Source organism: Pelophylax lessonae (assembly GCF_965119305.1).
Source record: "Pelophylax lessonae genome assembly, chromosome: 6".
NCBI classification, from domain to species: domain Eukaryota; kingdom Metazoa; phylum Chordata; class Amphibia; order Anura; family Ranidae; genus Pelophylax; species Pelophylax lessonae.
Genome location: NC_138773.1, coordinates 692,927 through 705,081, shown reverse-complemented (window position 1 = coordinate 705,081; position 12,155 = coordinate 692,927). Strand labels below are relative to the sequence as shown.

Genomic DNA, 12,155 nt, shown 5'->3' with positions numbered 1-12,155 from the left:
CCCTGTGCAGAATTTAGGAGGTGTCCACCCATATTTGAAGCACTAGAGCCCCCTGGGCAGACATTAGAGGTGCCCACCCATAGCTAAAGCACTAGAGCCCCCTGGGCAGACATTAGAGGTGTCCACCCATAGATGAAGCCCTAGAGCCCCCTGGGCAGACATTAGAGGTGCCCACCCATAACTGAAGCACTAGAGCCCCCTGGGCAGACATTAGAGGTGTCCACCCATAACTGAAGCACTAGAGCCCCCTGGGCAGACATTAGAGGTGCCCACCCATAGCTGAAGCACTAGAGCCCCCTGGGCAGACATTAGAGGTGCCCACCCATAACCGAAGCACTAAAGTCCCCTGGGCAGATATTAGAGGATTAGAGGTGTCCATTCCTATTTGAAGTACCAGTTTTAGACATGCAGACCTTTCCTAATACAACTATGTTAGAAGATCTCAGCAGATGACATTGTTAGCCATCCCCTGGTAGAGGAGCAGCAGTGACACACATAGGATGCTGCTGGACTGGACGGTGCTCCCGGCACTGGGAGTCGCTGTGCTGTTGGCGGATGATGACATGTTGAAAGATGTTTGGACCTGCCGGCCATTGAGAGGCTGAAGTGGACGGAAATTGTTCACCATTGGCTCCAGGTTACCGGACTCATTGTAGTTGAGAGAAGTTGTGAAAGCTTGTACCTGCGGAGGAACAACAAGCAATCTCGTCATTTCTTACATAAAAGGGGAATGATGCTCAGGGCCAGGACAAGGGGTGGGCAGGAGGATAAGTTTCCCTGGGCACTAATTGTTTCGGCATCGACCCTGGGCACTAATTGTTTCGGCATCGATGGTGCTGCTCTGGCTATGCCTAGAAAAATGAATAATTACCGCTTACCTGGTCCTTGTCATGGGGCCCTTATACCGAATAATCCTCCACAAATATCATTTCTACATCAATTACACAGAGAAGGATTCTCACTTCTAAATAAACTGACCATGAAAAAGGATTAAAGGGCTCCAAAACCTCCAGTCTGACCCCAGACTGACCCCAGTCTGACCCCAGTCTGACCCCAGTCTGACCCCATTTGATCGAGAAGAAAGTGACCGCACTCTGAGATGAAAATCAAACAGGAGTGTATTTATTCCACATCAAAAATAGGCTTTAAACTTCAAACTGTGAGACATAGGACAATAGGTAGACGCGTTTCACGACTACTTGGTAATGAGTATGCGACATTCTTAGTCGTGAAACGCGTCTACCTATTGTCCTATGTCTCACAGTTTGAAGTTTGATGCCTATTTTTGATGTGGAATAAATACACTCCTGTTTGATTTTCATCTCGGAGTGTGGTCACTTTCTTCTCGATCAAATAGTTCTTGGATTACGGATCCGACCAGCACCTGATACCATCTCACCTGGAGCGGTCTCTTTTCAGTTTGGATTCAATATACCAGTCTGACCCCAGTCTGACCAAACTGTGGCTTTCATAGATGAGGACAATGTAGGAGGAATCTCTACAAGGAGAGAGCAGAAATTGGATTGTACAGGAGAGACAGAACGCCTGTCATCAGCACAGATCACCATACAGCGACCTCTGACCCCCTGCGGGAAACCTGAGATCTAAAATGTGAACTCTTCTAAGGTGACACCAGAAAATGGAAACGTTTGGACATTAGGCCTGGTTCACACCTATGCGTTTTTCCTGCTTTCTGCAGAAACGCACTATAGTCCATTTAACATGGTTTTCTATGGGACACATTTACATAAATGCTTTTTTCAGCCACTGCATTTTTGCCATGTTTTTGCAGTTTTTAATCTGCTCAACAACAAATTGGCCAAATAAAGCATAAAAAACCCCAAAATGCACCAAAAACGCAAACCACAACATAAAAAGCACAGCAGAAACGGGTGAAAAGCAAACGGTATAGGTGTGAACCCGGCCTTGGAACTGGTCGGCTCTAGAGCGCTCAGTGTCTCATGGGCTGAGGAAAGAAGTATCAGTCAGCATGAGGAAAGGGAAAGCCATAAGGAGGAACCTGGGGAATAGGACCTGTGATATCAGAAGTCATCGGAATTCCCAGAGCATCAATGAGATTCATAAAGAAAAGAGAGATTACCAATCAGAGGGGACCATGCTGGTCCTACGTCCAGGGAAGAATCCCTCTAGAGGGGCTGCCATCTTATCCATTAAACAAGGTGATGTTCCTCACAGCTCGGGCCCCTCTCCTTTATTCTTTTTTAAACATTATTTAGTTGAGGGTTTCATCAGAACAAGAAAAAGCAGTTCAGGACCCAAAAAAATACCCCAAATTTCCAAACAAGTTATGAAAATGCAGAAGGCAGCCGCCCTCCCATGCTGTAATCCAGGCGTGGACAAGGCAGTGACAGAGAATACAGGAAGGAGTGGCTGTATATTGGGGAGTGCAGAGTTCAGTGACACCACTCTGGGAAAAGCCAAAGGAATACAGAGTCTGGCAATGGAGGAAGCGGGTGGGGGAGCCATGAGTTGACATGTCACTAATGGAGGAGGAAGAGTCAGAGGAAGAAGACGACTTACCACAATGCGAGGAACATAAATGGGATTTTTGAAGACGGTCCACACTACGGCCTCATCACATGTTGGAGTGGTCAGAGAGCCCATATAGCGATAGTACGCAGAGCGATTAACATTGGCCAACAATCCGTCCAGAGAGAGAGTGGAATTCAGAGACAGCTTTGTTCCTGGCACCATGGAAGGACAGAGAAGGGGAAACGGATGATCAGGAGTCATTGTATCTTCATATCACCTATCACCCCAAATATCTGTACCCCAACTATCAGCACTCCAACTACCAGCACCCCAACTATCAGCACTCCAACTACCTGCACACTAACAGCACCCCAACTATCAAGAACCTATCAGCACTCCAACTATCATCAACCTATCAGCACCCCAACTATCAGCACCGTGACTATCAACACTCCAACTATTAGCACCCCAACTACCATCACCCCCAACTATCAGCACCCCAACTATCCTCAACCTAACTATTAGCAACGCAACTACCATCCCCCCAACTATCAGCACTCCATCTATCAGCACCCAACTATTATCACCCCAACTATCAGCACCGTGACTATCAACACTCCAACTATTAGCACCCCAACTACCATCACCCCCAACTATCAGCACCCCAACTATCCTCAACCTAACTATTAGCAACGCAACTACCATCCCCCCAACTATCAGCACTCCCTACTATCATCACCCCAACTATTAGCACTCCCAACTATCATCACTCCCAACGATCATTACCCCAACTATAAGCACTCCCAACTATAATCACCCCAACTATCAGCATCCCAAATATCATCACCCTAGCTATCATCACCCCAACTATCAGAAGTCCCAACTATCAGCACTCCCAACCATCAGCACCTCAACTATTAGCACTCCCAACTACCAACACCCCAACTATCAGCCCCCCAACTATCAGCACTCCCAACTATCATCACCCCAACTATCAGCACTCCCAACTACCAACACCAGAACTATCATCCCCCCAACTATCAGCACTCCAACTATCAGCACCCCAACTATCCTCAACCTAACTATTAGCAACGCAACTACCATCCCCCCAACTATCAGCACTCCCTACTATCATCACCCCAACTATTAGCACTCTCAACTATAAGCACTCCCAACTATAATCACCCCAACTATCAGCATCCCAAATATCATCACCCTAGCTATCATCACCCCAACTATCAGAAGTCCCAACTATCAGCACTCCCAACCATCAGCACCTCAACTATCATCACTCCAACTATCAGCACTCCCAACTACCAACACCCCAACTATCAGCCCCCCAACTATCAGCACTCCCAACTATCATCACCCCAACTATCAGCACTCCCAACTACAAACACCAGAACTATCATCCCCCCAACTATCAGCACTCCAACTATCAGCACTCCCAACTACCAACACCCCAACTATCAGCCCCCAACTATCAGCACTCCCAACTATCAGTACCCCAACTATCAGCACTCCCAACTACCAATACCCCAACTATCATCACCCCCAACTATCAGCACTCCAACTATCATCACTCCCAACTACCAGTACCCCAACTATCATCACCCCAACTATCAGTACCCCAACTATCAGCACTCCCAACTACCAATACCCCAACTATCATCACCCCCAACTATCAGCACTCCAACTATCATCACTCCCAACTATCATCACTCCAACTACCAGTACCCCAACTATCATCACTCCAACTATCATCACTCCAACTATCAGTACCCCAACTATCATCACCCCAACTATCAGTACCCCAACTATCATCACTCCAACTATCAGCACTCCCAACTACCAACACCCCAACTATCAGCCCCCAAACTATCAGCACTCCCAACTATCAGCACCCCAACTATCAGCCCCCAAACTATCATCACCCCATCTATCATCACCCCAACTGTCATAACCTCAAGAATCAGCACTCCCAACTATCAGCACCTCAACTGTTAGCAACACTCCCAACTATCATTATCCCAACAATTAGCACTCCAACTGTTCTGTTCTCACTACATGTATGCCCCAGGCGTGTATGCAGCTCAACATACAGCTAAACCTTCAATCCTATAATAACCAGTCTTTTTGTAACTTTAGGCTTTATTCCGGTGAAAGAATGGTGTTCACATGAAACAGGATACATATGCGAATAGATAGGATTGATCAGATAGGATTGAGAATATGTAGGATTGTATAAGGTCAAACTGGAAATGAACAGATAAAAACATACAATCAGTATATAAACATAAACAAGATATGCACTGAGTATACAGTCAACAGTTCTGAGGCATACCAGCGATGCTTCCTAGAAGGATTCAAGAATCTTCCACAAGAACATGAGGGACAGTCTCACTCCTCTAAGATGGAGATTGCAAAAGGAAGTTTTCTCAGTAAGAGGTGGAGTTAATACCCAGTGATAGAGAGCAAGAAATACCATTGAGTACTGTCCATCAATAGTCTTTGTCACAGTGGCATCTTGTGGACAATGTCGGTATTGCAAGTTTTAATAATATTAATTCTTTTCTTAGGCTGGAGGCATGACACCAACTATCCCCACCCTATCAGCACTCCAATTGTCAGCACCCCAACTCTCATCGCCTCAACTATCATCCCCCCAACTATCAGCACTCCCAACTATCATCCCCCCAACTATCAGCACTCCCAACTATCATCACCCCAACTATCAGCACTCTCAACTATTGGCACTCCGAAATATCATCACCCCAACTATCAGCACTCCCAACTATCAGCACTCTCAACTATCAGCACTCCCAACTATCATCACCCCAACTATCAGCACTCTCAACTATCATCCCCCCAACTATCAGCACTCCCAACTATCAGCACTCTCAACTATCAGCACTCCCAACTATCAGCACTCCCAACTATCAGCACTCCCAACTATCATCCCCCCAACTATCAGCACTCCCAACTATCATCACCCCAACTATCAGCACCCCAAATATCAGTGCTCTCAACTATCGGCACTCTCAACTATCATCACCCCAACTACCAGCACTCCCAACTATCATCCCCCCAACCAGGGCCGGTGCTTCCACTAGGCAAACTAGGCAGCTGCCTAGGGCGCATTGCCACCTAGGGGCGCAGCCAGGAGTCGGCACTCTCTCTCCATCATGAATGATTATTGTGAGCTAAGGGGAGAGGTGGCGGTAGGGGAGGAAGAAGGGACAGAGAAAGATGCCAGGTGTCTTGGGCAGTGGCGGAACTATCAGGCCCTGGCTTTCCACCACTGTTGGAGGGGCCCCAAGAGGCAGGAATGGAGTGCTGCCTGCATGATGATCCTCTTCAGCTGGAGCTGAACGGCTTTAACCCTAGGCAGGAAGTGACTCTCTGCACTGAGCTGGTGGGCAGCCATTCATTTCCCTGGGTTAGTATTAAGCAGGGAGCGGAGGAGAGCTGAACCTGAGCTGGAGCTCGGCACTGGAGGGTGGAACCTTTACTGGGGCAGAAGCGACGAGGCACCGGAATGGTCTGAGGAGGTTGGGGATGAAGGACATGCGGAGCTCTGACTGCTGCTTTTCCCTCCACCAGGAGCCGGTTGGAGCTGTGGTGAGCACTGTGGTCCAGGAGAGGAGCATCCTGGGAGAAGGAATCAGCAGGATCACTGTGAAGGAGGGCAGAGTGGGGGCCACTCTCTTCATACTGCCCAGTTAGTGTCCCCAGAACAGGGGATCGGGGTCCCTGAGTGTTACATGGAGCATCACTGGTATGAAAGGGAATCGGGGTCACCAGGTGTGACATGGAGGATAGGGTTCACCGGGTGTAACAGGAGTTCGGGGTCACCAGGTGTGCCATGAGGAATTGGGGTCCCTGGGTGTGCCATGGGGGATTGGGGTCCCCAAGTGTGACACGGATGAACATCAGGTTCCCCAGGTGTGACATGGAGGAACATCAGGGTCCCCAACTGTGACATGGAAAAACATCAGGGTCTGACATAGAGGAACATTGGGGTCGCTGAGTATGACAGCATGACATGGAGGAACACGGGGGTCCCTGGGTGTGACATGGAGGAACATCAGGGTCAGTGGGTATGACAGCATGACATGGAGGAATATTGGGGTCCAAGGGTGTGCAATGGAAAAACATCAAAGTCCCTGGGTGTGACACGGAGGGACATTAGGGTCCCCGAGTGTGACATGGAGGAATATGGGGGGTCACTGGGTATGAAAGCATAACATGGAGGAACCATCGGATCAGGGTCACTGGGTATGACAGAGGAGTTTTTAACCCCTTCCCTCTTTTTTTTGGGGGGGGGGCGCAAGTAGCTGGTCTGGCCAAGGGCATAAAATAGTCTAGCACTGGCCCTGCCCCCAACTATCAGCACTCCCAACTATCATCCCCCCAACTATCAGCACTCCCAACTATCATCACCCCAACTATCAGCACTCCCAACTATCATCACCCCAACTATCAGCACTCTCAACTATCAGCACTCTCAACTATCAGCACCCCAACTATCAGCACTCCCAACTATCAGCACCCCAACTATCAGCACTCCCAACTATCATCACCCCAACTATCAGCACTCCCAACTATCATCACCCCAACTATCAGCACTCTCAACTATCAGCACTCTCAACTATCAGCACCCCAACTATCAGCACTCCCAACTATCAGCACTCCCAACTATCATCACCCCAACTATCAGCACTCTCAACTATCAGCACTCTCAACTATCAGCACCCCAACTATCATCACTTCAACTATTAGCAGGACAACTATCATCACCCCAACTATCATCACTCCCAACTGTCACCACCCCAACTATCATCACCTCAACTATCAGCAACCCAACTATCAGCACTTCCTACCATCAGCAGCTCAACTATCAGCACTTTCAACTATCATCATCCCTACTATCATCACTCCAACTCTCAGCACCCCAACTATCATCACCCCAACTATCAGCACTCCCAACTACCATCACCCCAACTATCAGCACTCCCAACTACCATCACCCCAACTATCAGCACTCCCAACTACCATCACCCAAACTCTTATCGCTCCAACTATCATTATCCCAACTACAGCACTCCAACTATAATCACCCCAACTATCATCATCCCAACTATCAGCACTCCAACTATCACCCCAACAATCAGCACCCCAACTATCTTCACCACAACTATTATCACCCCATCTACCATCACTCCAACTATCACCACCCAAACTATCAGCACCCCAACTATCATCACCACAACTATTATCACCCCAACGATCATCATTCAAACTATCAGCACCTCAACTATCAGCACCCCAACTCTCATCGCCCCAACTATCATCATAGTTACATAGTAGGTGAGGTTGAATAAAGACAATAGTCCATCCAGTTCTCCCTGTGTAGGCGCACGTGGCCGTAATCATCTCTCATACCCCTTAATGTTCTGATCCTTGAGATGTGCGTCTAAGAGTCTTTTTAAAGCCCCCATACTTCCTGCAGAAACCACCTCTTGTGGTAGAGAATTCCACAATCTTGTAGCCCTAACAGTAAAGAACCCCCTGCGTTGCCTGAGGTTAAAACGCTTCTCCTCCAATCGCATTGTATGCCCTCGCGTCCTCATGCAATCCCTTCGACTGAACAGCTTTTTTCTATGCTGAGATCACCATTGAGATATTTATAAATTGCTATCATGTCCCCTCTCAGGTGTCTCTTCTCCAGGGAGAATAAATCAAGCAATTGCAGACGCTCTTCATAATTAAGGTCCTCCAATCCCCTAAATAGTTTAGTTGCCCTTCTCTGGACTCTCTCCAGCTCCAACACATCCCTCCTGAGGACTGGTGACCAGAACTGGACAGAATACTCCAGATGCAGTCGGACCAGAGTTTTATAAAGTGGAAGGATTATAGTCTTATCTCTGGAATACATCCCTTTCTTTATGCATGCTAATATTCTGCTGGCTTTGGCAGCTGCCGCTTGACATTGCATACTGTTGCCTAATCTATCATCAACCAGGACTCCCAGATCCTTCTCCATTTTTGATTCCCCCAAAGGTTCCCCCCCCTAAAGTGTATTGTGATTTTATGTTTTTAGTCCCCAAATGCAAAACCTTACACTTCTCCACATTAAACCTCATTTGCCATGTCGTTGCCCACACCGTTATTTTGTCCAGGTCATTCTGTAGGATATCTGCTTCATGCTGTGCAGTTATTGCCCTGCCCAATTTTTTGTCATCTGCAAAAACTGATATCGAACTCCTGATCCCGTCCTCAATGCTGTTTATGAATAAATTGAACAAGGTTGGCCCCAGGACTGAGCCTTGGGGGACCCCGCTTACCACCTCAGACCAGTCTGAGTATGCGCTGTTTATTACCACCCTTTGGACACGCCCTTTTAGCCAGTTCCGTATCCAAGAGCAAACCTTGTGGTCAATGCCTGCAGACCTTATTTTATAATTAAACGCTTGTGGGGAACTGTATCAAACGCCATAGCAAAATCCAAGTACACCACATCCACTGGTCTGCCCCTATCTAGGTACACCACATCCACTGGTCTGCCCCTATCTAGGCACACCACATCCACTGGTCTGCCCCTATCTAGCTCACAGCTCACCTCCTCGTAGAATGTTAAGAGATTGGTTTGACAAGAACGCCCATTTGTAAACCCGTGCTGATTACTGCTGATGATGCTGTTGTCTTTAGCAAACTCTACGATATAGTTCCTTATCATCCCCTCCAGAAGTTTACATACTATCGATGTCAGACTGACTGGCCTATAATTTCCCGGGACATGCCTCTGACCTTTTTTGAATATCGGTATCAGGTTAGCTTTCCTCCAATCCCCTGGTACATTTCCTGTCATAATAATGTCAGCAAAGATCAGGAACAGTGGTCTAGATATAGTCTTACTAAGTTCTTTGAGTACTCTCGGATGTACGCCATCCGGGCCTGGTGATTTATTTGTGTTCATTTTTAATTTTATTCACTCCAACTATAATCATCCCAACTATCATTAACCCAACTATCATCACTCCAACTATCATCAGCCCAACTCTCAGCACCCCAACTATCATCACCCCAATTATCAGCACCCCAAATACCAGCACTCCAACTATCATCACCCCAACTACCAGCACTCCCAACTTTCATCACCCCAACTAATATCTCCCCAACTATTAGCACTCCCAACTATCATCACCACAACTATCAGCATTCCCAACTATCATCACCCCAGCTATCATCATCCCAACTATCACCACTCTCAACTATCATCACCCCAACTATCATCCCCCCAACTATCACCACTCCCAACTATCCCCACTCCCAACTATTATCACCCCAACTATTATCAGCTCCACTATCAACACCCTAACTATTATCACCCCAACTATCACCACTCCCAACTATCCCCACTCCCAACTATTATCACCCCAACTATTATCAGCTCCATTATCAACACCCTAACTATTATCACCCCAACTATCAGCACTCTCAACTATCAGCACTTCCAACTATCAGCACCCCAACTATCAGCACCCTAACTATCAGCACTTCCAAATATCATCACCCCACCCAACTATTATCAGCAAGACTATCATTACCCCAGCTATCATCACCCCAATTATCAGCACCCCAACTATCAACATTCCAACTATCATCACTCCCAACTATCAGCAATCCAACTATCATCACTCTATTTATCAGCACCCCAACTATCAACACCCCAACTATCAGCACTCCAACTATCATCACCCAAACTATCAGCCCTCCCAGCTATCATCACCCCAACTGTCATCACCCCAACTATAAGCACCCCAACTATCAGCACTCCCATTAATGATCCATCCATCTATCAGCCCCTCAACTACCATCACCCCAACTATGAGCACTGCCAACTATCAGCACCCCTACTATCAGCACCCCAACTATCATCAACCCAAGTGGCTGCCCTGCATTGTGGACACAGGAGGTTGGCCGCTGGGCATGGGACCTGGAAGCCATGGGAGATTGCTGTAGTAAGAGTGTGGTAGCAGTGTCTATATCACTATTTCCAGCTTCTAGAGGGATCCCACTGGTATGATACACTGCTTAAAAAAACGAAAGGAACACTTTTTAATCAGAGTATCAAGTCAAGTAAACTCCTGGGATATTGATCTTGTCAGGTAAGTAGCAGAGGGGGGAGAGGTGTACACAGAGCGGGTGTACACAGAGGGGGTTTGTAACGGAACCGCAGACCCACACTCTGGGCTTCCGTCAGTATACGGCTTCCCCCAGTCTGGACATATATAGAGATTTCAGCCGCCCCACATACAAAAACTAGCCTGAACTTAGCTTGTATGTGTCTGAAAGCAACTAACTCTTTATTGAAACACAGGCACAAAGAAATATACAGTGTGGGACAAATCCCCCCTCCCCCTTAGCAGCCAATCCACATACACATATACATCCCATAATAAGTTGATCTTTAAGGCAGACGTAACAACAATAGAACAAAGGAAGCTGGACAAGGAGTTTCCCAACCTCTCCAAAGTAATCTGGTTTCCATGAGCCCCCCAACCAAAGTGACTCCCGTCACAGGGTTGTTAACCACTTAAGCCCCGGAAGATTTTACCCCCTTCCTGACCAGGGGGTTTTTTGCGATTTTTTACTGCGTGACTTTAACGGACAATTCCGCGGTCGTGCGACGCTGTACCTAAAATAATTTCATGTCCTTTTTTCCCCACAAACAGAGCTTTCTTTTGGTGGTATTTGATCTCCTGTGCGATTTTTTGATCATGCACTATAAACAAAAAAAGAGTGACAATTTTTGCAAAAATAACAATATTTTTCACATTTTTTTATATGAAATTCCCCCCCAAAAAAAAATGTAAAAATCAAATTTTTTTAACATTTTCGGCCAATTTGTTTTATGCTACCTATGTTTGGTAAAAAAAAATCGCAAAAAGCGTATTTTGATTGGTTTGCGCAAAAGTTATCGCAGCTACTAACAAAGGGAAAGATTTCTGTCATTTTTGGTGTTTTTTTTTTAACGAGTAATGGCGGCGATCTGCAATTTTTTTTGCGGTACTGCGACATTGCGGGGGACAGATCGGACCCTTGACTGACATTTTTGACACTTTTGGGGGTACCAGTGACATTACTGCAGTAATCAGTGTATATATGCACTGTTACTGCAAAATGTCACTGGCAGGGAAGGGGTTAACTGTATTGGACAGGGAGGGGTTAAGTGTGTCCTAGGGGCGTGATTCTAACTGTGATGGGACATGGCTATTGGTGTAAAAACAAAGATCAACTGTTCTACATAGTAGAACCGTCTGATCTCCATTTTTACACAGGGAGAACTGACAGGCGGCTTGTTTACATAAGCCGCTCCGCCTTTCTCCTGCTGTACCCACGATCGCAGTGTGACCGGCGGACATCGGGTCCACCGGTCACACGCCAGCACTCCTCTGTGAACGAGCCGAGGTGGGCGCGCGATTGCCCGCTATTGGCTCCAATCCCAGTGACAGGCGAGCGACGTAGATCTACGTCACTCTGCCTGGCCGGGGCTGACTGCCGCAGTAAATATACTGTGCGCAGTCGGCAAGCGGTTAATCAGTTTCTGCTGCTTTGGTGTTAATGAAATTAATAACAGGGGCACTAAATGGGCAAAA

General features: G+C 47.1%; 1 protein-coding gene across 1 annotated transcript in view; it reads right to left on the bottom strand.

Annotated features, from left to right (window-relative positions):
- Window positions 1-442: 442 nt before the first annotated feature.
- LOC309557754 (carbonic anhydrase 4-like) overlaps window positions 443-12,155 on the bottom strand; it is a gene marked incomplete at both ends in the record, with an annotated part of 51,948 nt that continues 40,235 nt past the window's right edge. Inside the window, 2 exons of the mRNA XM_082260521.1 lie at window positions 443-682; window positions 2,542-2,705. Coding sequence (XP_082116647.1) covers window positions 443-682; window positions 2,542-2,705 — 404 coding nt within the window. The remainder of the gene's footprint in view (window positions 683-2,541; window positions 2,706-12,155) is intronic.